Source organism: Bos taurus, chromosome 3 (assembly GCF_002263795.3).
Source record: "Bos taurus isolate L1 Dominette 01449 registration number 42190680 breed Hereford chromosome 3, ARS-UCD2.0, whole genome shotgun sequence".
Classification (NCBI taxonomy): domain Eukaryota; kingdom Metazoa; phylum Chordata; class Mammalia; order Artiodactyla; family Bovidae; genus Bos; species Bos taurus.
The window spans coordinates 70,285,689-70,313,460 of NC_037330.1; the positions used below are offsets into that span (position 1 = coordinate 70,285,689).

General features: G+C 38.7%; 2 protein-coding genes across 6 annotated transcripts in view; one reads left to right on the top strand and one right to left on the bottom strand.

Annotated features, from left to right (window-relative positions):
* TNNI3K (TNNI3 interacting kinase) overlaps positions 1–27,772 on the bottom strand; it is a 346,902-nt gene that overhangs the window by 75,951 nt on the left and 243,179 nt on the right. For all 5 annotated transcript variants that reach the window (XM_059884731.1, XM_024989528.2, XM_024989529.2 and 2 more), the window contains 1 exon segment: positions 25,534–25,643. In XM_059884731.1, the coding sequence (XP_059740714.1) occupies positions 25,534–25,643 (110 nt within the window).
* Positions 6,805–21,836, top strand: LRRC53 (leucine rich repeat containing 53). Its single transcript, XM_059885112.1, is given in 6 exon segments — positions 6,805–6,892; positions 9,242–9,299; positions 9,301–10,055; positions 15,285–15,800; positions 18,804–20,890; positions 20,892–21,836. Coding segments are annotated over 6 exon segments (3,750 nt in total). The 3' UTR covers positions 21,138–21,836.

A 27,772-nucleotide genomic window follows, 5' to 3' on the forward strand; every position in this document is an offset into this window, starting at 1 on the left:
GAAGTAAAAGGCATCCTACTTGGAAAGGAGAAAGTAAGTACAACTCACTATATGTGGATGACTTGATGTAGAAAACCCTAAAGACTCCACCAAAAAACTCTTAGAACTAACAAACAAATGCAGTAAAGTTGCAGGATATAAAAATCAATATACAAAATCTTGTTTTGCTTTTATGCTATTAACAAGCTATCAGAAAGAGAAATAAAGAAAATTATCTCCTTTGTAATTACATCAAAAAGAATGAAATACCTAGGAGTGTACTTAACCAAGGAAGTGAAAGACCTGTACACTGAAAACTATACGATACTGAAGAAAGAAATGGAAGACAGAAATAAATGGAAAGATGTTCTATGCTCATGGAGAAGAAGAATTAATAATGTTGAAATATCCATACTACTTAAGGCAATGTAAAACTATACTAGAAATGAAGTAATGCCACTCAAAAAGCCTCCAGTTACTCTCATTTTATATCAATTAAAAAAAACAAAGTCCTTGCTTTCCTCTCTAGGCCATGCACAACCTGTCCCTGCTACTTCCTGGCCTCCGCATCCTCTTGTACACCAGATCACTCTGACCTTCTGAGAAAAGAGCATACCATGCCTTCAGGGATTTTGTCTTTTTCATTCTTTCCACCTGGACAGACCAGAGCTATTACCTTTTCCAGGTCTTTGTTCAAATGTTACTTTTTTTTCTTGTCTACCATTATCGTCCGTTATTCCATACAACTTAAACCATTAGATGAATTAATACATATTAATACATATTGCATACTTTTGGTCTGTTGTTTACATCCCTTCCTAGCAATACTGGAGTGGGTTGCCATTTCCTTCTCCAGGGCATCTTCCTGACCCAGGGATCAAACCTGCATCCCTTGCATCTCCTACATTGGTAGACAGGTTCTTTACCACTAGAGCTACCTGGGACTGTTCAATAAGGGTAGGGATTTATCATTGATTATTCTATCCCTATTGCCTTGAGGAGTGGCTGGTGAACAGAAGGTGTTCAATAAATACTTGAAAGTATGATAGAATCACTAGTTTTAAATTTTATTTACATTTTATTTTGAAACTGTCTTTTTGTATGGTAGAGGATTTTTATTATAATTTCCTTTACTTTCTTTATTTTAACCAGTCAGGAAATGCATTATAAATGAATAGCCTTTTCTTGAACATTAAATCCAAATGACATTACTCTTTCATTGGAGGACTAAAAAAGTATCAAAATAATTGTAAAATATGGTATAACTTCATGGCAAATAGATAGGGAAACAATGGAAACAGTGACAGACTTTATTTTCTTTTGCTCCAAAAATCACTGCAGATGTTGACTGTAGCCATGAAATTAAAAGATGCTTGCTTCTTGGAAGAAAAACTATGACAAACCTAGACAGCATATTGAAAAGCAGAGACATTACTTTTCTGACAAAGGTCTGTATAGTCAAAGCTATGATTTTTCCAGAAGTCTTGTATGGATGTGAGAGTAGGACCATAACGAAGGCTGAGCACTGAGGGATGGTATGGGGAGGGAGGTGGGAGGGGGGTTCAGGATGGGGAACACGTATACGTCCGTGGCAAATTCGTGTTGATGTGTGGCAGAACCAATACAATATTGTAAAGTAATTAGCCTCCAATTAAAATAAATAAGTTTAAATTAAAAAAAAAAAAGAATTGATGCTTTCAAACTGTGGTGTTGGAGAAGACTTTTGAGAATCGTTTGGATGGCAAGGAGATCAAAGCAGTTAATCTTAAAGGAAATCAACCCTGAATATTTGTTTGAAGGACTGATGCTGAAGCTCCAATACTTTGGCCACTTGATGTGAAGAGCTAACTCATTGGAAAAGACCCTGATGCTGGGAAAGATTGAAGGTAGGAGGAGAAGGGGACAACAGAGGACAAGATTGTTGGATGGCATCACCAACTCAATGGACATTAGTTTGAGCAAGCTCTGAGAGATGGCGAAAGATAGGGAAGCCAGCATGCTGCAGACCATGGGATCCTGAGTCGGACATGACTGAGCAACTGAACAACAAATGATACTTACTAGACACTTAACATTTTATCAAACTCATAAAACTCTGTAATGTTGGCATTTATTATTTCTATTTTAAACATGAAAAGGAGAAAAATTAGAAAAATAATTTATCTAAGATAGCATAGTCAATAAATAGGAGAACTGAATTTGAAGGTAGGTGGAGCTTGTGATCTTAATGTTCCTTCATTCTCCCTCTCTATGTGTGGCATCTATAGCTATAAAGAATAATTTATTTGTAATTATGTAAGATTCAATGCCTAAGATTAGCTTCTACGTACTAGAAAGAACAATGGATTTAGAATGAAAAGACTTGATGTTAAATACGTAATGGCTCTGTGACCTTGGATGGTTTATTAACCATTCTGAGCTTCAGTTTTCTTGGCCACAAATTGAGTTGCCAAATTAAAAGAATTAAATCAGGTAATGTATTTACAAAATCTCAACAAACTATCAAGTAACTTAATTTTTTAATAATCTATACTAATAGGTGTGCCTTAGATGTGATTTCTCTGAACTTATGGTCAAATGCTTTAAGAGTTCTGTTTGTTTGTTTATTGTGGGAATTAGCAAACACCCTCTTCCAACAACACAAAAGAAGACTACATATGGATATCACAAGTTGGCCAACACCAAAATCAGATTGATTATATTCTTTACAGCCGAAGATGGACTCTATATAGTCAGCAAAAATAAGACTGGGAGCTGAGGGTGGCTCAGATCATGAAATCCTTATTGCCAAATTCAGACTTAAATTGAAGAAAGTAGGGAAAACCACTAGACCATTCAGGTAAAACCTAAATCAAATCCATTATGATTAAACAGTGGAAATGAGAAATAGATTTAAGGGACTAGATCTGATAGATACAGTACCTGATGAACTATGGACAGAGGTTCGTGACAATGTACAGGACACAGGGATCAAGAAAAAGAAATGCAAAAAAGAAAAATGGCTGTCTGAGGAGGTGTTACAAATAGCTAAGAAAAGAAGAGAAGTGAAAAGCAAAGGAGAAAAGGAAAATATACCCATTTGAATGCAGAGTTCCAAAGAATAGCAAAGAGAGATAAGAAAGCCTTCCTCAGTGATCAATGTAAAGAAATAGAGGAAAACAATAGAATGGGAAAGACTAGAGATCTCTCCAAGAAAATTAGAGATAGCAAGGGAACATTTCATGCAAAGATGGGCTCAATAAAGGACAGAAATGGTAGGAACCCAAAAGAAGAAGATAATATTAAGAAGAGGTGGCAAGAATACACAGAAGAACTGTACAAAAGAGATATTCATGACCCAGATAATCATGATGGTGTGATCACTCACCTAGAGCCAGACATCCTGGAATGTGAAGTCAAGTGGGCCTTAGGAAGCATCACTATGAACAAAGCTAGTGGAGGTGACAGAATTCCAGTTGAGCTATTTCAAACCCTAAAAGATGATGCTGTGAAAGTGCTACACTCAATATGCCAGCAAGTTTGGAAAACTCAGCAGTGGCCACAGGACTGTAAAGGTCAGTTTTTCACTCCAATCCCAAAGAAAGGCAATGCCAAAGAATGCTGAAACCACCACACAATTGCGCTCATCTCACACACTAGTAAAGTAATGCTCAACATTTTCCAAGCCAGGCTTCAACAATACGTGAACCGTGAACTTCCAGATGTTCAAGCTGGATTTAGAAAAGGCAGAGGAACCAGAGATCAAATTGCCAACATCCGCTGGATCATCGAAAAAGCAAGAGAAATTCCAGAAACACATCTACTTCTGCTTTATTGACTATGCCAAAGCCTTTGACTGTGTGGATCACAACAAACTGTGGAAACTTCTTCAAATGATGGGAATACCAGACAACCTTACCTGCTTCTTGAGAGATCTGTATGCAGGTCAGGAAGCAACAGTTAGAGCTGGACATGTAACAATAGACTGGTTCCAAATAGGAAAAGGAGTACATCAAGGCTGTATATTGTCACCCTGCTCATTTAACTTACATGCAGAGTACATCACGAGAAATGCTGGGCTGGATGAAGTACAAGCTGGAATCAAGATTTCCAGGAGAAATATCACTAACCTCAGATATGCAGATGACACCAAGCTTATAGCAGAAAATGAAGAACAACTAAAGAGACTTTTGATGAAAGTGAAAGAGGAGAGTGAAAAAGTTGGCTTAAAGATCAACATTCAGAAAACTAAGATCATGGCATCCAGTCCCATCACTTCATGGCAAATAGATGGGTAAACGATGGAAACAGCAGCTGTTTTGGGGGCTCCAAAATCACTGCAGATGGTGATTGCAGCCATGAAATTAAAAGATGCTTACTCCTTGGTCTTGGTCTAGAGCATGACCACCTCTAGACACCTAACTGGCACTGCTGTAACACACCCTTCCTTTAGCATTGACAGTATTGACCTTTCCTGTGAGTTAAATGATTAATCACTTATTCAGAGTGATGGGTTTTTGTTTGTTTGAGTGATTGGTATCCCATCTCAGAATAGGCAAATGGCACTCTCCCCTGGTGGCTCAGAGGTTAAAGCATCTGCCTGCAGTGCGGGAGACCTGGGTTTGATCTCCAGATCGGGAAGATTCCCCCGGAGAAGGAAATGGCAACCCACTCCAGTACTCTTGCCTGGAGAATCCCATGGACGGAGGAGCCTAGTGGGCTACAGTCCATGGGGTCGCAAAGAGTCGGACACGACTGAGTGACTTCACATTCACATACTCCTTGGGAGGAAAGTTATGACCAACCTAGATAGCATATTGAAAAGCAGAGACATTATTTTACCAACAAAGTTCCGTCTAGTCAAGGCTATGGTTTTTCCAGTGGTCATGTATGGATGTGAGAGTTGGACTACAAAGAAAACTGAGCCCCGAAGAATTGATGCTTCTGAACTGTGGTGTTGGAGAAGACCCTTGAGAGTCTCTTGGACTGCAAGGAGATCCAACCAGTCCATCCTAAAGGAGATCAGTCCTGGGTGTTCATTGGAGGACTGATGTTGAAACTGAAACTCCAATACTTTGGCCACCTGATACGAACAGCTGACTCAGTGGAAAAAACCCTGATGCTGGGAAAGATTGAGGGCAGGAGGATAAGGGGACGACAGAGGATGAGATGGTTGGATGGCATCATTGACTCGATGGACACGAGTTTGGGTGGACTCCGGGAGTTGGTGAATGATAGGGAGGCTTGGCATGCTGCGGTTCATCCAGTCGCAAGGAGTTGGACACAACTGAGCAACTGAAGTGAACTGAACTTATGCTGGGAATGATTGAAGGCAGGAGGAGAAGGGTAAGACAGAGGATCAGATGGTTGGATGGCATCACCGACTCAGTGGACATGAGTTTGAGTAAGTTCCGTGAGTTGGTGATGGACAGGGATGCCTGGCATGCTGTGGTCCATGGGGTTGCAAAGAGTTGGACACGACTGAGCAACTGAACTGAACTGAATATGTATTTATTGAAGCACAGTTGATTTACAATATTATATTAGTTTTAGGTGTACAAAATAGTGATAGAAATGCAGATGTAGAGAACAGACAGGTGGCCACAGCGGGGGAAAGGAAGGGTGGGATGAGAGTAGCATTGATAGATACACACTAACATGTAAAAGAGATAGCTAGTGGGAACTTGCTGTATAGCACAGGGAGGTCAGCTGAGTGCTCTGTCATGACCCAGGTGGGTGGGATGGGAATGGGAGGGAGTGCCAAGATGGAAGGGATATATGTATACATACAGATGATTCACTTTATGTACAGAATTGTAAAGCAACTACTTGTGCTCAGTCACTTCAGTCATGTCCAACTCTTTGTGACCCCATGGTCTATAGCCCACCAGGTTCCTCTGTTCATGGGGATCCTCAGGCAAGAATACTGGAGTGAGTTGCCATTTCCTTCTCCAGGGGATCTTCCCAACCCAGGGATCGAACCCATGTTTCTTATGTCTCTTGAATTGGAAGGCAGGTTCTTTAGCACTAGATCCACCTGGGAAGCCCAAGATTGTACTCCATTTAAAGTTATTACACAGTGCATACACATGATGGAATATTACTCCATTTGAATCAGTTCTAATGAGGTGGATGAAACTGGAGCCTATTATACAGAGTGAGGTAAGTCAGAAAGAAAAACACCAAATCAATATATTAATGCATATATATGGAATTTAGACAGATGGTAATGACGACCCTATATGCAAGACAACAGAAGCAGCAGAGATATAAAGAAAAGACTTTTGGACTCTGTGGGAGAAGGCAAGGGTAGGATGATTTGAGAGAATAGCATTGAAACATGTATATTACCAGATGTGAAATAGGTGACCAGTCCAAGTTTGATGCATGAAACAGGGCACTCAAAGCCGATGCACTGGAACAAGCAGAGGGATGGGATGGGGAGGGAGGTGGGAGGGGCATTCGGGATGGGGGACACATGTACACCTGTGGCTGATTCATGTCAATGTATGGCAAAAACCACCACAATATTGTAAAGTAATTAGCCTTCAATTAAAATAAATACATTTACAAATAAAGTTATTACAAATCATAGCTATATTTCTTTGCACTGTCCAATATATCCTTGTTCCTTATAATGGTTCAGTTTAAATTCTATTCAGATTAAGGATTCTTGCCATTTATCTGGCACCATATGAGAACTCACGTTGCTCATTAGAAAGGAGAAATCACCAAAATGCCTCCTGAACTGAATGTACTGAAATCCTTGGATAATAAATGCTGACATTATGACATGCATTGGCCTCTACTTTCCTTTCAGGTGGATGGCTCATACTCTTTGCCATCATGCTGCAGCTGGTGGTAGCCTGCCCTGCGTCATGTGCGGTGTGCACCAAAGATGCAACTCTCTGTCACCAACTAACCTATATAGTAGGTAATAAAACCGATCACTCTAAAAATCAGTGTTCAGTGTACTTGGAAAATTCATTACTATGCTCTTCTTTGTCCTGCCTCATCTCTGGGCTCAGCCTGAAAGAGGTAAACATTTTTAAAGAGCAAGCCTTCTTTAGTAACTATATATTGATAATATTATTTTATTTTCCTATTAGTTCCTGGTGGTCTCAACCAAAACTATGTTAAGACCTTTAGAGGTAATTGAGATATCTTGCTATCACAAAAGAATACCATCATTTCAGTCAGTTGCACACTTATTTAATAAATGAAAAAAATAGATCACTTTAATTATATTTTGTCCATACTTTGTGCAGATTTGAAACCTACCACAGGGTGAAAGGAATATCAATGAATCAGAAACCTGAACTGCAATTGTTCAGTATTAGTAAGATTAAGTGATGTACCAGCAAAACAGATTATTATCAAAGTGCATCTAATTTTGCAAGTGTAGTCTTTTTTTATTGGTGGTAAATGAGCTGTAGAAATGCTAACAAGATACACTGCCTGTATTCATTACATATTGCTTGCTTAAGTCAACAATTTAATAAGATACCTTATTAACAAATTTGAGGAGAATGTGATTTACATCCTTATATCCAAGAAGAGATAAACAAGCTATAAACTCTGCCAATCGAAAAACTTCAGAAAAAAATCTAAGATGGAGTAGAAGAAAATGAGTTCTTTCATTTCTAAAATCCTATGACTCCATGAGAATTAAGAGGAAAATAGCATTGTCCTTCCTGACAGGGAAGAGACAGTTTCAAGGCTAGTTGGTCATACACTGTTTCCAGTCTGTGTAGAAAACACTTTAAAAACACTAAATTCCCATCCACTCAAATAAACTTCACTACATTTTTTTTTTTTGATCAGAGATAGCTGATGTCTGTAAGAAACAAATATTGCTCATCTACATACTGCACCTTTATATCTTCCTTCTCATTTACAGAATGCCACATTTGTGAAGTTAGATTTCATAAACACAGAGAAGTAAATGGATGACTTGTGAATGGAGCCTGTCTGGTCCTAGACAAGAAGTAAATGACAGAAACAATAGCTTGCTCCCTCAGAGTCAGAAATCTCTAGGGGACTGAGGATTCTTAAAAAAAAACAAAAAACAAAAAAAAACCCTCTCTCAATCCATATCAAAAACAATAATGAAAGAAACAAAATGCCAGCCTGGCCAGAATTAACAGAATTCAAATAATCAGTAATAAATTCTAAAAAACAGCACCCCCACCCTGCCAAACAAAACCCCATGACATAGACTTGCTACTGCTACAGAAATGAGAGCAATTCTTCCAAAAGAAGGCGCTGTGGAAATCTTTTGTCTTTTACATTCTTTTTTCCTCTCTTTGTTTCAATGCTATAGTCTGAATTTCATAAGGGAATTCTGATTTGCTTCCCCCATGGCTGATTGTTCAAATATCACCTGTAGACCTCCCTGGGACAATGGACTCTTCCATCCTTATGACACTGTCATTGGCAGTCAAAACAATTTTAGCATGATAAAGATGTGTTACAATAACTCTTGATTATAATACATCTTTATTGAGTTAAAATGCTTTGATTTCTAATGACAGAGCAGTGATAGCTCTGGGGTGATTATGGTGAAGGGATTTAACAGTTGGAAGCCCTGAGTACCACCTGTCATCACATGATGGACTTCATTGGAGGGAACAGATATTAGACAGGAGGCCAGGATGGCCCAGACTATAATGAGAACCCCACTGACAGATCCTCGGCTTGTCTGGAGAGAATATAGATCCTTACCAAGATGCCGACTTTTAGCCTGAAGCTAAAAAGCAGAAACCAGCACTCCTTCTCACTTCCCCCACCCCAACCCACACCTTTATGTTTGAGAAAAAATATGACTGGCTTTACAGTATAAATATACATTGCTTGCAGAAAACTGGTTAGGAACTCAGACACAGGCTCAGCTCTTGACTGAATCTGTCTTGGGCCAGCAGGGCTAGAGTAGGTTGGTACACAGCTTCACAGACAGAAAGCCTGAGAAGCCACTTTCAAAAAAAAAAAAAAAATTCATGATGATAATCCCAAACAATGAATTAAATTTGACATCTAAAGGAACAGATGGGTTTAGGTTTCTCAAATAAACATGTCATGGTAACAAAAAATATAAAAATCCATCATTCTGATAAAGAGCTGCCTTCCCCTTAAACTGAGAAATCAGAGGATCATTTTCATTTTGTTTATTGTTCTTACCCAGGTGATAAGATTGCTCAGAGGGTATTGATTATCTCTGCTCTCCGCGGTGCTCCCCTCCCACGTGTGTGTACTTGCTTCTAGTCTGTGCTTTTCTTCCCCACAGCAGCCCCTGTGACCACGAGGGTTTTAATCATCACTGATGGATATCTCTCCTCTATAGAGTACAAATCTGTCCCTCTTGTTTAATCTTGCCCTGCTCTCTTTGAGCAGAAATGGCATCGAGGATGTTCGGGAAAATGCCTTGCACAGCCTTTCAAAGTTGCAGTCGTTGTTGCTGGGGCACAACTGAATATCCAGCTCTTCACTCACCGATCACACCTTCAGCAAGCTTCGCAGACTGCAGGTGCTGGCGCTCAGCCACAACGCCCTCCACACCCTGCAAGGGTCTTGGTTCTGAAACACCAGGGGCCTGACCTGGCTCCAGCTGGATGGGAATCAGATCACTAATCTGACGGACAGTTCTGTTGGAGGCACACGTCTCCACAGTCTCAGGCATCTGGATTTATCTAACAATTTTATTTCCTTTATTGGGAAAGATGCCTTCCGGCCCCTGCCTCAACTACAGGAAGTAGACCTTTCTCGAAATAGGTTGGCCCACATGCCGGATGTTTTTACTCCCTTGAAGCAGTTAATCCATCTGAGTTTAGATAAGAACCAGTGGAACTGCACTTGTGCTCTCTACTCGCTTGCCCAATTCTTAAGAAACTACATAAAGTCTTCTGCTCGCACGCTCAGGAGCGCCAAGGACCTAAGTTGTCAGCCGTCCACCATGGCTGCAGCCACTACCAACAGTGTACTAAGGCTGTCTGAGACCAACTGTGATTCCAAGGCTGCCAACCTCACTCTGGTTCTAAAGGACAGAAGTCCCCTCTTCCCAGGGCAGGATGTGGTCCTGCTGACTGTCCTTGGCTTTGCAGGTATGACAGGGAGAAGTGTACCCAGCTCTTCTCCATATTCTTGAAATTCACTATGATGTCTTTCTCTGGCAACTGGGGAGCCTTTTCAGAGCTTGTAGAAGACAGACATTGTCATTAGAGTGGGAAGATGCTAGCTGATTTGGCATAGGTTGCAAACATTTCCTGTTGCAAAGAAACTGTCTAACACAGAGGAAAGGGCCTTGAGCCAGAATTCAAGAGCTCTGTGTCGATGTGTGGGTGTGTGCTAAGTAGCTTCAGTCCTGTCTGACTCTTTGCGACCCTGTGGATCATTGCCCACCAGGCTCCTCTGTCCATGGCATTCTCCAGGCAAGAATACTGGAGTGGGCTGCCATTTCCTCCTCCAGGGGATCATCCCAATCCAGAGATCAAACTGGCATCTCTTACTTCTCCACATTGGCAGGCGGGTTCTTTACCACTAGTGCCACCTGGGAAGTCCCAAGAGCTCTGGTCCTGGTATAACTAGCACTGCGACCTTTAGTACTTTGCTGTTCAGACTTTAGTTTAATTGTGTGTAATGAAGGAATACCCTATATTTCAGTCATCCATTACTGATACGTACTGATACATTCATTAAGGTATTAGGTGTTTCAAAAAGCCATGAGACCTAGTCTCTTTCTTCAAGGCACTCATATCTGTGTGCCTGTCTGTGGTAGTAAGAATCAGTGGGCTTTACCAAGGACAGGGGGAGGCTATAATGACAATCCAGTGTGTCCTGCTTTATAGCGCTTGTATAAGTGATGATTGGGCTTCCCTCCTGGCTCAGTGGTAAAGAATCCACCTGCTAATGCAGGAGATGTAAGTTTGATCCCTGGGTTGCGAAGAGCCCCTGGAGAAGGAAATAATAACCCACTATAGTATTTTTGCCTGGGAAATCCCATGGACAGAGGAGCCTGGTGGGCTACAGTCCAAGGGGTCACAAAAGAGTCAGACATGTCTAGGGACTAAACAAAAACAAATAAGTGATGATTAAGGGCATGAACTCCACAGTTAGGTTACCCAAGTTGGAAATTTGGTTCTGCTCTTACTTGCTGTGTGACTTGGGCAAATTATTTAGCTTCTCTGTGCCTTGGTTTCCATCCATTTGGGGATTTTGAATTTTTTAAAGATTTCTGTTTATCTAACTTGTTCATATACTTGGCCCATTACCACACCCACTCCCAACTAAGGAAAGGATACCATCCAACCCTTTAATTTTTCTATAGTTGTTTTAAATTTTTTAAACTATTCATCATTACATCTCATTATATATCATTATGATATAGTGTAATGTTTCATTGTGATTAGTCAAAGACCAAATATGTGTGAGATTTGTTGAGTTATCTAGATGTTTGTATGCTTTCAGTGCATGGTAAGATCCTTTGTATTTGTGGGTACCATGGTGATGAAAAGTGTGTGAGTGTGTTTGGGGGATTTTTAGCTCTTGACACTTATACTTTTAATCAGGATAGATGGAAACCAGTATCAGGTCTAGACACTGAAACGACCACCAGCAGTAATCAAATTCACTTGAAAGTGAGTTCAAATCCTTTCAGAAAGATAAATTGTTTTAGAAAATGTGTAACCATCTCAGTAATTTTATGTGCTAAGAAACAATTTACTACAAAAGGCAAAAACACTAGGGCAACAGAGTTTTTCCTTAAATGTGTTTCTTATCATAGAATCCTACTTCAAGGGGAAAATTAATAGACATTCCAATAAAAATACCAAGAGATACCCATATAAGCAATATGTTGTCAGGTTCAAATAGATTTGAGCAATGCTGGATTAAAGTGAAATAGGCTTCTTTACCACAGCATTTCTTGTGTCTTTCATTTTTCTAATAAACATTATGAGTCTCTAAGAGGAAGATATACTGTGGAGCATTTCTCAGACTTATTTGACCATTAACCTTTTTTCCCCCCACAGAGGAAATTTTCCTTGAACTTGTATTTTGTAGGAGGTTGCTTTGGAAATATTACAATAGATACAATTTTTAGTATCTCCTAGGTATTTTTGATATATATTTTTAGAAAAGATTTTGCCAAGTTAACAACTCTGCATTAGTGTAGAGATACATAAAAATTCTGGAAGATTCCAAAGGTTTTATCAAAATGATAGGAAGCTAAACTTTATAAATATTATTATATGCCTGTTAAGTTATAGCATGTGAAATTACCAGAAAAATGTACCCTTCATTGATTAACTATTACAGATGCTGTTTTTAAGAGAGATTCATCTTTAAGACAACTCTTGACTTTTGATATTAATTTACTCCTTTTAAGGTGCTACTTTTCCTAAAGCAAAAGTGTGATCAATAATCTATATCTCTAGATTGTGGGAAGAAGACTTAGAACTAAAATTTGGCCTCTGATTTTATTTTCTTCTTTGACTATAGATAAATCATCACAATTCCAAAGAATATATAAAATCATATCCCGTGAATTTAAACCAATAAGTGGCTAATTGGCACCTAACCCTTCCTATTCTGTGAACTAGAGGATAAACAAGAAAGCTTTCATGAAGCTGTAACATTGCCAATACTTCGATGAGATTTTTATCATTAATATTGCATTTTTCTAACTCAGAAGGATTGTTAGAACACTTTTTAAAAAATTAAAAAATAGCAACAATGCCCATGGCAATGAAAATTCAGCCATCTTCTTGACAGCAGGTTCAAACTGCCTACAAGCTTCATTCGCTGCTTTTGCTCTCTGTACTAATAGTGAGTGACCATACCTGAGTGGTAACATGATACAGACATAGCTCTAGCATCAATAGTGGGAGAGTGAGTGGTTCCTCACTGTTTGGACACAATTACAGAGAAACTTTATCCCATAATCAAATTATATGTACTTTCGTTTCAATGGCTGAATCATCTGTTTAATAAAATTGAGGTCTTTTCTTCCTTTATTATGGTTTAGTAACTGCATCAGTCATACAAAGTATTCTCTTAATAATCTGTTTTGGACTTTTCTCCCTAATAGCTGAGGCTTCTAGGATCTAATAGAACAATACAAAGCCTACTTTGGCAGCACCAACAATTATAACCGCAATAATACATAACAATGACCACTCACTGAATCTCACTATGTCAAAGAACTGTGTTAAACATGTCACATATATTGTCTCACTTTATCTCTGAGTGGTATTAATTATTCCTGTTTGATAGAAAAGAAACAATAAGGCTTAGAGAGGTTAGAAAATGTGCCCAAGAAAAGTATCAGGACAGAGCTTTGAATCCTAAGCTTTCTTACTTAGAAAGTAAGAGATATAGAGATGTGTCTAAAATTTTATTATTTTCATACTTTTGACATTTAAAAATCAAAACTTTTATTTGGAATAGCCCAGACTATAAGATCTTGCAATTAAAATGTTCTGACCTAACTTCGGCTACTACTTTAAAAAAAAAAAAATATTGTGTTTTTATTAGAGATTTCATTATCTCAATATGTTATAACATTCTCCAAGAGTGTATTGATGTTAAATAAATTAAAATGGGGTGCAAAACATTAAGATATGGTAAGCTACACAAAGGTTAGCAGATTTTTGTTTTTGATTTTTTTTTTTTTTTTTTACCAGAAAGTGCTATTCTATTTGGATAATCTTCATCTTTAACAGAAAAAATGAAACAACTATGTTTGATACCTTCTCTTTTCTTGAAAGTTTAAAGAAATATCATCACATTTTCACTAAAGTTATCTGCCATAGACAGAACCAGGCAAAGTGCTATCAAGGAGTCTAGAAAGCTGATAACATCTCATTCACTGCCATTATCTCCAGAGTCAGGGAACTGAGTTTACAGGGCAACTGACTTGCTCAAGGTCACACAGCAAGTTATAGATAAAGCTGGATGTAGAACACAGAGCTCCAAACTCAGTCTATACTGACAACATGTTCTCCTGATTACCGTTCTGGAGATTTGCGAGATTAGATCACTCTGCTTTTCATTATTAGAATTCATAAAACAGAATTCTTTCTGTTTACTTAAGAGTATTCAATAAATATTTCTGGAGTGCCTCCTCTCTGCCAGTGTTGTGGTCACTGGAGATACAATGTCAAACTGAAAAAGTCCATTTCCTCAGAGTGCTTAATTCTAACAGGGGAGGACAGACAGTGAACAAGCAAATGAATAAGTGAACAGAAAACTTTTACATTGTTATAAGTGCTAAGAAAAAGAAATTATTGTGTCAGAGGAAGAGCTGGGTGTAACTGAGACTTTGGTTTGAGCATCTAGGTGGCTGAGGGTGCCATTTGTCAAGATGAAAAACTGTGAGGCAGAAAGAGGTTAGACTCTGCACTCGAGTCTGAGAAATACTGCCCTTTACTAATATATTTAGATGATAAGCTAGCCTACAGAGAACATGAAATGACAGTACCAGGAATTCTGAGATTAGATGTCAATCATTTTATTGTGGGAGTTCATAGAAGGGGGTGATCTTTGCAAGATAAAAAAAAATAGCAAAACGATCAAGAAACCATGAGGTATTGGTTTAGATTTTAAAGGATAAATAAAATTCAAATAAGCAGAGATAGGAGAAAGTATTATAACCATGAGTAAGAGAATACACAAAGGCTTAGAAGGACATTTTAAGACTAATGAATTGAAGAGTTTGAAGCATAGTGCTTGAATGTGAAAAATAATTTAAAAAATAAGGCTAGGAAGGAAGGTTATGGCCAAATTAGAGTCTTGAATGCCAAAGAGTTTGACCTTTATACTAATAGAAGCCAATGATGTATTCTGAGGTAGGGGATAAATCTTTAGGGATGATTAAAATATGGCAATAGCTTGTAGAATCTTTTTTTCTTTGGGGGAGGAGGTTATTGTATATGAGAATTTCAGGGTATATGCTAAACATTGTCTATTTTTATCAACTATGGGATTAATAAATGGAAGTTGCAGTTCCCTTAGGCAGAAAAGAATGTTCATGTAGGAATTATTTTAATCTGAATGAATTTCAGTCCGTGAAAAAACTTTTTCTGTCAAACACATTCCAGATGGTATTGTTTCTTATAATTTTTAATAGATACAAAGAAAGATCCAAATTGGACAACAGAACAATGTTGATTACATAGCCTCTATCTGAACGAATATTTCCCACATGGTGATAGACCACCCACCCATTTCAGTGCCCTCTAAGCCATTAACCCTGGTACTTGTGGATTTCACATTTGACGATTTATGTTTCTTTCTATGATGTTATCTGTTAATAGTCTCTCCATTGGTCACAGGAGCTGTTGGTCTCACTTGCCTAGGTTTAGTTGTATTTAACTGGAAACTTCAACAAGGCAAAGCAAATGAACACACATCAGAAAACCTTCCTTGCAGAACCTTCAATGAATCCCTGTGTGATCATGAGGCAAGAAATTACCACGCTCAGGGATACTGGAACTGCCACTTAACTCAGGAAAACGAGATAAAGGTCATGTCCATTGTGGGGGCCGGAAAGGAAATGCCACTTTCACAGGAAAGCAGCCATCAAGCAGTACAGGCCTCTGGCTCCACAGCCCTTGACGGATCATTTAGAAACCTGAAAGGGAAGGGCCATGGGGCAGACAGCACTTTCTTCTGCTTTGGTGGCAGATTGCTGCAGTCAGGATGTTCAGAGCCTTCTGGGAATATGGCAGCTTTTAATGAAGCTGGCTTACTTACAAGATATTGTCCACAGAGAGTTGAAGGGTGGAGGAATCATGAGCCTGGGGAAGGCCAACCTCAAACTTTGCCACAGCATGTAACAAGAATGACAGGTGAGTTGTCTTGCTTGAAAAGTCCCACTTGGTTTAAATCGCTTTTGATTTCCTCGAAAGAGTAATGCCATAGAAGTCACCATGGAACTAGGTTATTCTTCTCCTAAAGATACTGGATGTGCATTTTTGGGTGTATGTATGCACATGTGTGTTTACAGTAAGGTGTACATGGATGCTTCCAACCCTCAGGAGCTGAGAGTACATCTTGTACCCCTTGGAAAGTGAATTTCATGACCCAACACCTAAATTTTTTTTTTTTTTTTTTAAAGAAGACTTTTCAATAGCAATAGCACTGTTAAGTGGAGAAGGAAATGGCAACCCATTCCAGTATTCTTGCCTGGAGAATCCCAGGGACAGAGGAGCCTAGAGGGCTGCCATCTGTGGGGTCGCACAGAGTCGGACACGACTGAAGTGACTTAGCAGCAGCAGCAGCAGCACTGTTAAGATTTATGGGAAGCCGAGTACTGGCTTCTGTTCCAACATCCGTCGAGCTCTAATGCCAGTTCTGCAGTAAGCAACCTTCCCAGAGCATGACATGTTAGAAGAATGGGCCTTCTAATGCTAGTGATTCATTTCAGGAATGATGTCAAGACACACACTATGCTTGCTGAGCTGTCAGGGATGATAACTTCCCAGTTCAGGGAAAGTCAGGACTTAATTCATCGTCCCATGTTGGAAGCCAAGTGAATCTGGCCGTGACACTACCCACTGTACATGGGCGATGTCAATATTTAGGTGGAAGCAATGAATTAAATGTCTTCCTTTTTCTCCCTGAATAGTAAGGCAATGCTCTCAGGCTTAGTGGTGAAAACTTTGACAGCCGCTCTGTAAAGAGGTTCCTGTCATTTATTTGAATTGGTTTACAACAAGCAGAGCTTTCTCTCAGAACATGAATGACAGAGGTGCTGCACCAAGAAATTCTTACCATGGGGATCTGGCCCTAAGGATTTAGGGACAATTGGAGATAAATAAAATTGTATATTGTTTCACATGTGATATAAAGTAGGGTGTGAATTTATGCCACTGCATCCCTCAGACTTCAGCTCTTACCAGTTTTGGGGTCATCATGATTTGATTGAAAAGAGAAATGGCCAAGAAAGGAAACATCTGCTGTAGAAACTCGATCCGATTAGTTTTATTTTATAAAGGAATAAGCACTTAACCTTTCCATAAAATCATACCTTAGGCAGATGTTTCCTTTTAGCTTTGTCGAGAGCCTTCGCATCTCTGTGGGAAACTCCTATACTGAAGGGAATGTTGTCTCTTAACCATTTAAAACCCAGTCTTTTGTTTCACACAGAGAAAACGGATTTGTCAAATCAACACAATCACTTTAAGAAAGACTTGAAATTCTACATGCCAGGCATTGTACTGTATCCAGAAAAAGAGAAAACAGTCAAGACCACACCTACTCTGAAAAAGAAGTCTGTAAGAGGCAATGTCACTCTGATTAGGCCTTCTAAGTCAGAAACACAGAATTACAGTGTTTCAGGGGTAGAGGAGACTTTGGAGATGATCTGGTCCAAAAGCTTTTAATATTTATCTTTGAGCCATGGAGCTGTCTTAGAATATGATAAATTCTCTCCCCAGAATAATTTTATAACTGCAAAAGTTCCCTTCTAGTCTAATCTCCTGATATGCAGTGAGTTAATGACTTCTCCAAGGTCATTCTGAATGTTGAAGGCAGATCTTAGATTAGAATTGGATGCAAGCTGGGGCTATTTCACCTGTTTCTTTCTATCGCTCCAAGAAATACTTCTTTGGATAAAACAATTTCACAGACCCAGAGAAAGAACACTGATAAGATGTAATTTTAAACTTAATATGCATTGTGGAAGAGGATAGGGTTTAGTATCAGATAGATCTGGGTCAAACTCTGCCCATATCATTTAGCTGACACATGACTGGGGGAGAATATTCAACTTCTCTAAACTTGTTTCTTTCTCTGTAATTGTGATAGGATAATAGAACTTATCCAATGGATCAGGTCTCTTAAATGAAATAATGAATGTACACTATTTTGTACAATGCCGAACTCTTAGTATATACTCAATTAATGGTGAACTATTGCTATTATTTTTGTCATTAACATTATTTAACATGGTTCATTAATATTATATTAATGCAAACCATTTAAAAGTCTTCAACACAGACCAGGCTACAGTCCAAAACACATTCATTTAACAAATATTTAGTGAATACACTATTAAGTGAAGTAAAATAGATATGGACTCCACATGAATGGAGCCAGTAATATCACAAGTATATCTGTTGCTGCTGAGGTTACGGAGAAGGCAATGGCACCCCACTCCAGTACTCTTGCCTGGAAAATCCCATGGACGGAGGAGCCTGGTAGGCTGCAGTCCATGGGGTCGCTAAGAGTCAGACATGACTGAGCGACTTCACTTTCACTTTTCACTTTCATGCATTGGAGAAGGAAATGGCAACCTGCTCCAGTGTTCTTGCCTGGAGAATCCCAGGGACCCGGGAGCCTGATGGGCTGCCGTCTATGGGGTCGAACAGAGTTGGACAAGACTGAAATGACTTAGCAGCAGCAGCAGCAGCAGCTGAGGTTATCATCTGCTTGAAACCTGTTACTCAATATTGTATTACATTCTTCTTAATGATTTAGTTCCAAGTGGTAAATGAGTTAAGAAAAAGTTACTATAGCTATTTGGAAAGAATTTAAACATTATTCATATTTAAAGCTAACCTAACTGACAACTAAAGATTTACAACTATGAATATTTTTATTTCTAATTCCACAACTTTTACATCAGCATCAATCACAACTGATTAAAATGTGTCCATAAAGAGTCATTGCAAACACACCAAACTGCCAAATGTCCCTTAAGTATTTGGCTAAAATATTAAGGAAATATTCAAGAATTGCCATAATCGGAGGAGTCCTTTTTGTACCTTTCATAAGGTTTCTAAGCATCTGTTTGGTTGGGGTAATAAAACTATGCTCAGTGCTAAATTCCTGCATTTATTGTTCAGCAGATATCAGCAGTGACACATTTAGTAGAAGATATGCAACATCGGCTTCAGCCTTGGCAAGAGGAAGTCTTGAAAAGCATTTAACAAATGAATCATGGCAGCCTCCAATGGAAAAAGGAGACAATGGCTTACAACCTCACAGGCAGAGACATTTTATTACAGGCTCATCATCCAAGCCTTGTGAGCCTGAGGAACACTCTGTACAAAGGATCTTGCAAAAACACAGGTCAAAATATGATGATCCTTGTAGACTGTTAACACAGAGCAGTCCTGGGTATTTTCAGCCAAATAATTCTCTTATCTGTAAATATGTGCCCTGTGATCAATTTCAAGATTACATGAAAGAAAAGAAGCCAAATTGTCGAAAACATTCAAAGCCCAAGAAGGAGCAAATCCAAATTAACAGAGCAATAGAAAAATTCCTCCTGAGTGAGAACAACATGGAGTTATCAGGGTTATCAACAAAAATCAAGAAAACATATTCCCCTAAGAAGGTTAGCTTCCATCATCCTGATTTAATAGAAAAAAATAGTTTGGTGATGTCATCCAAAACATCAAGCCATTGGAAAGAGCAGAAAAATGAAAGTAACCTGACCAACTTGGATCTCAAAAAATGTAGCAACCCTTGTGAAAGAAACAAAGGAGGAAAGGGGCTTACTGATCCACAGATTCTGAAAAAGAAGAGAACCAATCCAGCTGACTTCAAAGGGAAAAGTAAAGCACAAAATTTAAGAATAAAATTAAATTTAAGCCCTTTTAGAAAAGTCAGAGTCCATCCAGAAAAATCCTTGCCAGATCTCCCAAAGAAACTCAAACGAGCATCATTACCTCCTGATAAATTCTCCACAGCTTCTGAGAAAGAAGCCAGAGTAAACCTTGAGCCCTCTGCAGATTTTTGCCAACAGTCAGAAGGTAACAACTATGTTAAATTCACTGCAAAGAGGCTGCCTCTCAAACATGCCCCCAAGCAGACCCCATATTACAGAAAAAACATGAAAAAGCCTTCTCTGCTCAGTGCTAACGACTTGTCTGTGGCCAACCAGAGCTCTATGGAAGGCACCTGTCACCCTACTGGTCATATTCCCAATGGAGACCCATCAACACTGACTCAGCCCACACCCACTGTTGCTGAACATGGGCATTCACACTCCTCCTTCTCAACTGAGCATGTGCGAGGTACAGCTTGCATCGTAATGGGCATCCCAAGTTATTTACCAGCAACTTTGGAAAACATAGGAAGGGATGTTTTATCATCCCACCATTCTAGGGGGGCTACTGACCAAGGGGCAACAGAGCCCACTGAACACATCGAGCAGGACAAATTGAAGACCAGTGAGCTAAGCCAGTTTTCTATGTCCCTAGGGAATCAAATCAGCAGGACTGACACCTATGAGGAACATACTTTAAATCAAAAACAAACCTTAAAACATACAGAGCAACTCTCAAGTCACGAACAACTTGGAAATGAGAAAACATTAATGACAAAACCCAAAATATCACATCCAATTGTGGAAAGCTGTGTTATGGATGAGGGAAATGATGTAGAAACAAAACTTCCTAAAACAGAAACTTTTGATTGCTCTCCTGTTCCCCAGACACAATCCAAGGGCAACTTAACATTTATGAAGACAAATTTTATTCCATACCAAAATAGAATAATGCTTCCCAAGGATATCAGTACCTCTCTGAGTACTCAAGCCATCTGGCCTCTAACCAATAGTAGTGAAAAAGGAATTGACAGCATAAATGCATTGCCCAGAGATGACGGAGCTGAAGCACTGGAGATAAAAATAGTAGGGAAAGATGAGAAAAAAAGGCTCGATGAAAGCACGGCAGATTCTAGTATGTTAATTAGGACCACACAGATGACCTTAAATGGCACCAGAGACGAAAAGCAACAAACTTGGGAAAATGGAAAAAGTGAAAACCATGTATTCTTTGATTCAGATTCTGTTGAGGCAACTAAAGATTTAAGAATGATGAGTCCCCATGAAACCCAAAATAGACTACCTTGTAGTGAAATAGATCTTAAAATTAACAGTAATATGCATTATTTGAAAGAAGTTCAAAATATTCAACCAGATACAGATGATAACAGGTACACATAAAAAAGGTGCAATGACAGGGGAGACATTACCAGAGTCAAAAGACATTAGTTTTGAGGCAGAAAATGAGGTGCCTCTAATTCCTCGAAGAATAAATGAAGCTGAAAACTCTGCTCCTAAACCTACACTGTATCCACCAGCTGCTGAATATGTTAATTCATCACCTTTAGAGGCAGAACAAAGTGAACACAATAACTCAAATAGTAATCCTTTTCTACTTCAGCTGTCTTAAAAAAGACACACAAACACCCCCTAGCCTTTGCATGCATTTCAAATGCATTATTTTGAAGGGAGAATCCTCAGTGACTCTTTGTTATCAATAAAATAAAAGTACATAGTTGAATATAACACAAAAATCAAGCCATAAGATATGTTTGACACAATTAATTGAGTTTGCATCTCTAAGGAATGGGGAAATGGGAAAGAAGAATTGGGCCTCATCCTGGAAAAGAAAGCAAACATTAAAAAAAAAAAAAAAAGCTTTAAGCAAATGAAAGATTAAATAGGAAAAAGTGCTTGAGCAGATTTATACTTGATGATTATTTTATGGAAATTACTATACACATCTCAATTAGTGGTATTACAATATTGCTTTCTACACAGATGATTATATATTCATATTTGTGCCTGATCTGTTTTCCTAATTATGGTATGAAAATAAAAATTGAGCTTTGTTAACTGTAGTCTAGCTGATATGCATATTGGCATGTTTCAACCATTTGCAACTGTTCTGTTAACAATTATGCTAGGTCCTAAGTAGAAGTCTTTAAAACCTGTTATTTCTCAAAGGGAAAAACATTACAGATTTCCAGAGGTAGTAGGCCATTTCTATAAAATCTGTTAAATCCTATAAATCCACTAGGTGGAGATCTCGACTTCAATCATTTTAGAACAAATGGGGCTTCAAAATCAACACAATAGCTTCAGAACAAAAGGCATCTTAACAGGCTTTATTGCCAGTTGTTATTAACTTAAGATTTTGAAAACTAAATAACCCATTAGCGTGTAAGCTTTAAGGCCTGAGCTCTTGAATTTAGCATGCCACTACTGTTTGGTGTGAGTATTCCTCCTTGTGCACAGAGATTAAATGTCTTCATAAATATTAGATTTCAAGCAACGGTAGAATAAGCATTTCTTATTCAAAGCCACACTTATTTCAAAGTTAGAGGTATACTCAATTTTATTAATGATATCCTAGTAAAATGTTGAAACCGTATCTTCATGGTATAGAATAATATATTTCACATTTCCTAGTGGGAAAAAAAGGTTGCAAAGACAACTTTCTTTTCCCTATCTCCATATATAAGTCTCTGTATCCTTATAATCTACATGTGGCAATATTATAAAGCTTAAAAGCTTTTAGAACAATGTAAATATTGCTTAGAAGGCAACCTGTCTCCTGTTTTCTTTCCTATTCAGAATTGCTAGCAAATGACAAACTTTTTATTTTAGAAAAGTCCCTAAACTTATTCTCTCTCTTTCTTTCCCATCTTACCTGGGTTTCAAAATTTTCTTGCCTTTAATTCCTACTCATCTCCCCTCTCTGCTTGAGCTCAACTCCTACGCCATCTGTCTGCCTCGCCTGATCCCACTTCATTTTGTCAAGTACCTTGAAGGTGAGAAGTTTGCACCTACGCAAACCCCTTGCACAATAAATTTACTGTATTCTAATTCCTGAGCTTCTCTGGTGGCTGCGTGGTAAAGAATTTGCCTGCTAATGCAGGAGACATGGGTTCAATCCCTGGGTCAGGAAAATCCCCTGGAGAAGGAAATGGCAACCCACTCTGGTATTCTCGCTTGGGAAATTCCATGGACAGAGGAGCCTGGTAGGCTACAGTCCGTGGGATAGCAAGAGGGTTGGACACAGCTTAGAGACTAAACAATTCTAATTGCCAGCTCTCTCAGTTTTGTAGAGCTGATTAGACTTTTTCTCTGTAGCTATCTTTCTTTTTCCTTTTCCCACTTTTAAAAACACCTTCATCTTACTGCAGACCCCTTAACTTTGTTCTCTTGTCACTGCCAATAATGCCCCTGGTACATAAGGGCCTAAAGTACTCTGGTCACTAGCTTTCACTCAGAGGGCAGGGATGATGGTTTTCCTGGACTCTTTCTCCTCATTCATTTCTAAATCCAGTCTTTGACCTCCTTCTGTTTCCTTTGAAGAAGTTCTCGGGTTTAGCCCTGCTCCTGAATCCCCATGGTAACCATTGTAGTCTTTGTGTTATAATCAACTGGATTACTACTGCAATGGCAGCCCAGTCAGAGGTTCTGACTTCAATGTCTTTTGCTTCTGTTTCAGCCCACTAGTCCTCTGCCTTTATTAGGAACAAATCACCTGCGGTACATGTTAAAATGCAAAGTCGCAGGCTCCATCCCAGAGATTTTGATTCAGTCGATTTAGAATAGGGTCCCAGAATCTTCATTTTGACAAACATTTCAGGGTAATCTGGAGCATGTAATATATAGCCTATACTAAGAAACAATGCTTAGCTATTCCAGTGCACCCTATGAGATAATTCAATGAGTGCCTCACCATAGGAACTACGTACAGTTCTCTAAGTGAGCAAATCTTTCATACTAAACTCCAGTGAACTTTCCAGAGAATTACTTTTTGTCATATCTTTCACTACTTTAGAGAAAAAAATATAACTGTCTAAAATTTCATGTCCAAATTCTCTATTCTGGTTTCCAAAGCTTTCCAAAATCTGATCCCATCTAATAATCAGAACACTTCCCCCCTTCTCACTGTTTTCCAACCAGCATCTCTATCTCTGATAGGCTAATGTTTTCAGTGTCCTCTTCTTTTTTTTTTTTTTTTTATGGTATGAATTTCACAGATTTTTTTTGTTGTTGTTATCTAATTTTTTCAGTGTCCTCTTCTTTTGTTAAATGTTTATTTGGCTGTTTGAGCATCAGCTGTGGCATGCGAGATCTTCGTGTGTCAGGCAGGATCTTTCTTTGCAGTGCATGGACTTTCTAGTTGCGGCATGCAGGTTCCAGAGCACATGGGCTTTAGTAGTTGTCACACGTGGTCTTCAGTTCCTTCACAGCATGTGGGACCCTAGTTCCCTGCTCAGGGATCAAATCTACGATCCCTGAATTTCAAGGCAGATTCTCAACCACTGGACCACCAGGAAGCCCCATGCACTCTACTGTCTTTATGGGCCTTGGCTAAGAAGACATGCACAGGAGACCACAATGTGCTTCAAATTTAAGGAATGAAGCAAAGTCAGACGTAAAAGAAAGAACGTGAAGTGAAGCTGATAACCTAGCAAACACTGACCAGGCAGTGTGATGTTGGTGTCTTAGATCTAAAGATGAATTTGTTTCAAATAAGGGTCTGGGACAGTCCCTCAGTAGCTATTAATACAACATTCCAGTGACTAATAAGTCTCTCGTGTGTCTTTTCTCACAAAGAATTTGCCTTCGCTCTCTTTGTTCCCTATTTGCTGGAACTCCTTTAGCATCCATTCTCATCTCATCTATTCCTGGTTTCCTTCATTTTTGCTTGTAACTATAAAACCATAAATGTGTATATGATATTAATCTCCATATGACTGCTTAGGCCTTTAAATGCTATGAAGAGCACATCTCCACTGAATCTCCTCACCCATCCCTGAGGCTGTATTCGGTAGAGATTCAATTAATAGTTGTTTAAGGAAAGAGTGAAAACTAGCCCATTGTTCCCTTTCTTCTTACCACTTAGCTTACTGACCAGCTGAAGACCTTGCTGGGCAATGCAGTGATGACTTAGGCATGTCACATACAGAGCCAGCTCAAATTTAGACTGCTGAGATGGATACCACAGCCAAGCCAGGACCCACCTGACTGAGTGACTAAGAAGCCCAGACTTTGCCAGCCAGTCCGAGACTTGGCCTTTCCTACTATACTTTCTCTCCATCCTCCTCTAGAAGAACCACATCCCCGGAGCCAGAGTTTGTACAGCCCCCTGCTTAGCAGTTAAGAGTCTTCTACTAAGCACTCAATTTTTGGCCTCTTAGTATTTTTATTTTTAATCTTTAATAGTATTTTCCTTTGGTCCTATTCTGGTTTCTCTTTCTCATTCTCCAAACTGTTACTTGGGCATCTATCCTATGCCCCCAAAGAACGAGAAGCCTGCATACTGCAACTAGAGAAAAACCAGTGTATCAAGGAAGACCCAGTGTACCAAGGAAGGCCCAGCACAGCCAGAAAATTTAAAAAATAAAAAATAAAAAAAATAAAAAAACAAGCACTGGTCATGGAGTCTTTGCTTGCAGGCCTGCCTCATGGTGAAAGGCCCACACAAATCCATCTTGTGCCAAACTTCTTTCTTAAAAAAATGACTAAGTATGGCTCAAGCGTAGTTAATAAAATTGCAGCTGAGATGAGACTGAGTCATCTGTCATACCCTGGTCTCTCTTTTACTAATCAGTTGTGAGAAACATTTCAGAACCAGAGAGCAGCAGCAAAGAAATATGAGATGCTCAGACTTCTCGAGGCAATTAGAGACTAAAGAGCAGAAGGCAAATCAGTCTTTCTGCCTTGACAGCCTTAAAATACACATGGAAAGTAGACTTTGGAGCTACACTACTGGTGACAGATTTTGACCATAACACATTTGCTAAGAGGAAATAAAAATTACTCACTTCAGGACACGCATTCCACCCTCGCATAAGCAGGGATGCTATGGGCTTTGGGATGGAATAGCCGATGGGAGGTCTGATGTGGTGGTAAGCCATGTCTGCTGCCGCAGCCGCTGCAAACCAAATGGTCATGTCAGTTTTGAAATTCACATATTTATTTCAAGAAACATATGAACAGACAACAAAGAAATCATTAAAAATCAATCTGTGCAACATCAGCAGAGATTCAAAGAGGGCTCTATGATATTTTTTTAAATGCCTAAGCAACACAGTGGATAAATTGCTACTGTAAGTTTGTAATTGTTCATTTTTTCGGTTGTTCATTCAACAAATGGTGAGCAGAGGGGGTTTATACAGGAACAAAGAAACAAAGGAGCATATAAGCAGCAACTAGTATTGGGTATGTACATGATGTTTTAGGAAGTAAAGACTGAAAGGCAGATCGGACCAGGCTATACGATGCCATAAATCCCAGGCTAAAGCACTTATATTACACATAGTAAGATGAGGTACCACTGAACTTTGCACCCCTGAAATCACTTGTATCATTTGGGCAAAAAAGATTATTTTTTAAAACTTAAATCTTGTTACTGGTTACAAGAACGTTGGCATTTTAATTTTTAATGTTTATAAAGTAGTTATTATTTGCTGAACTCAGATACTCCAATCCATCATTTTAGCTAATACTGCTCATTGATTGAACTCCCTAGTGTTGCCTGCTTGCTTAGATTTCTGAATATTGCTCATCACAAAGTCCTCATCACTGTTTTGTGATTCTTGGGACTTCTTTGTAGATTCATGATTGCTGATTATTTTTTCTGTTGTGCAACCAGTGATTTTTATACTCCCTTGGAAACTAAACTTATAGTTACTTTTATTGAACACATTTTACATTAAGTATTATAGAGTCCCTTGGACTGCAAGGAGATCCAACCAGTCCATTCTGAAGGAGATCAGCCCTGGGATTTCTTTGGAAGGAATGATGCTAAAGCTGAAACTTCAGTACTTTGGCCACCTCATGCGAAGAGTTGACTCACTGGAAAAGACTCTGATGCTGGGAGGGATTGGGGGCAGGAGGAGAAGGGGACGACAGAGGATGAGATGGCTGGATGGCATCACTGACTCGATGGACGGGAGTCTGAGTGAACTCCGGGAGTTGGTGATGGACAGGGAGGCCTGGCGTGCTGCGATTCATGGGGTCGCAAAGAGTCAGACAAGACTGAGTGACTGATCTGATCTGATCTGATCATAGTAGATACATACATAAATTATTTCAATCCTTTAAAACTATTCATGAAAGGTAGGTGTTACTGTTACACGTGTTTGTGTGTGTGTATATATGTGTATGTGTATTGTGTGTATGTGGGTAGTTTTTAATTTATAAAAATTTTACTATAACCAGTAGTTAGCATAGCCTCTTTTTTCCCCCAGATTTCATGCTCTCTTCATTCACTTCACATTGAAAGTACTTCATAAACAACACACGAAGCTCTTTTATTCCTCTGAAAAATTGCTCTGCACCCATGGGAGGCTAAAGTTCCAGGACACTGCTTCCTGTGTTCTTATGATGTCACAAGCATCTGTCTCTATCTTAATGACTTTTAAGATATGACCCACACCCACTACCTGTCTTTTACCAAAGTTTACTCAAATTAAAATCTGTGTATGGATCTACATGCAGCAGATGTAATGCAATTATATGCAATGTCACTTAACATTTTGCTTTATGGATCATTCAGAATTACTACATAATTTCCCAACATGTAAAATTAATACTTGTTTTTCATACAAGTTTAGAAAATTAAAATAATTAGAAAGATTATAATTTTAGTATTCAGAGGAAACAATTGTTAAAGTATTTGAGCATTTCTTATATATTCTTCACATCATTGAGCTCATGTCCAATGTAAAATTATGGAATATTTTTCTCCTAAATTAAATATAAGCATTTTCTCATGCTATTAAAATTCTATGTTAGCATATTTTTAATGATTGCATTTAATGTGATTTACCTAATTATTTCTCAGTTTTAGGTTGTTCAAATTTGGGTGTAAACACTTCAAAGAATATGTTTTACAGTATAACTTTCCCAATTTCACAGATCATTTTTGAGGTATTTTGAGGAGTGAATTTATATGTCAAAGGCTATAACCATTTTAGAGACTTTTGATACATACTAATGAACACTTTCCCCAAATAGTTGTAATAGTTTATGCTCTCAATAAGAACTGTGTGAGAGCAT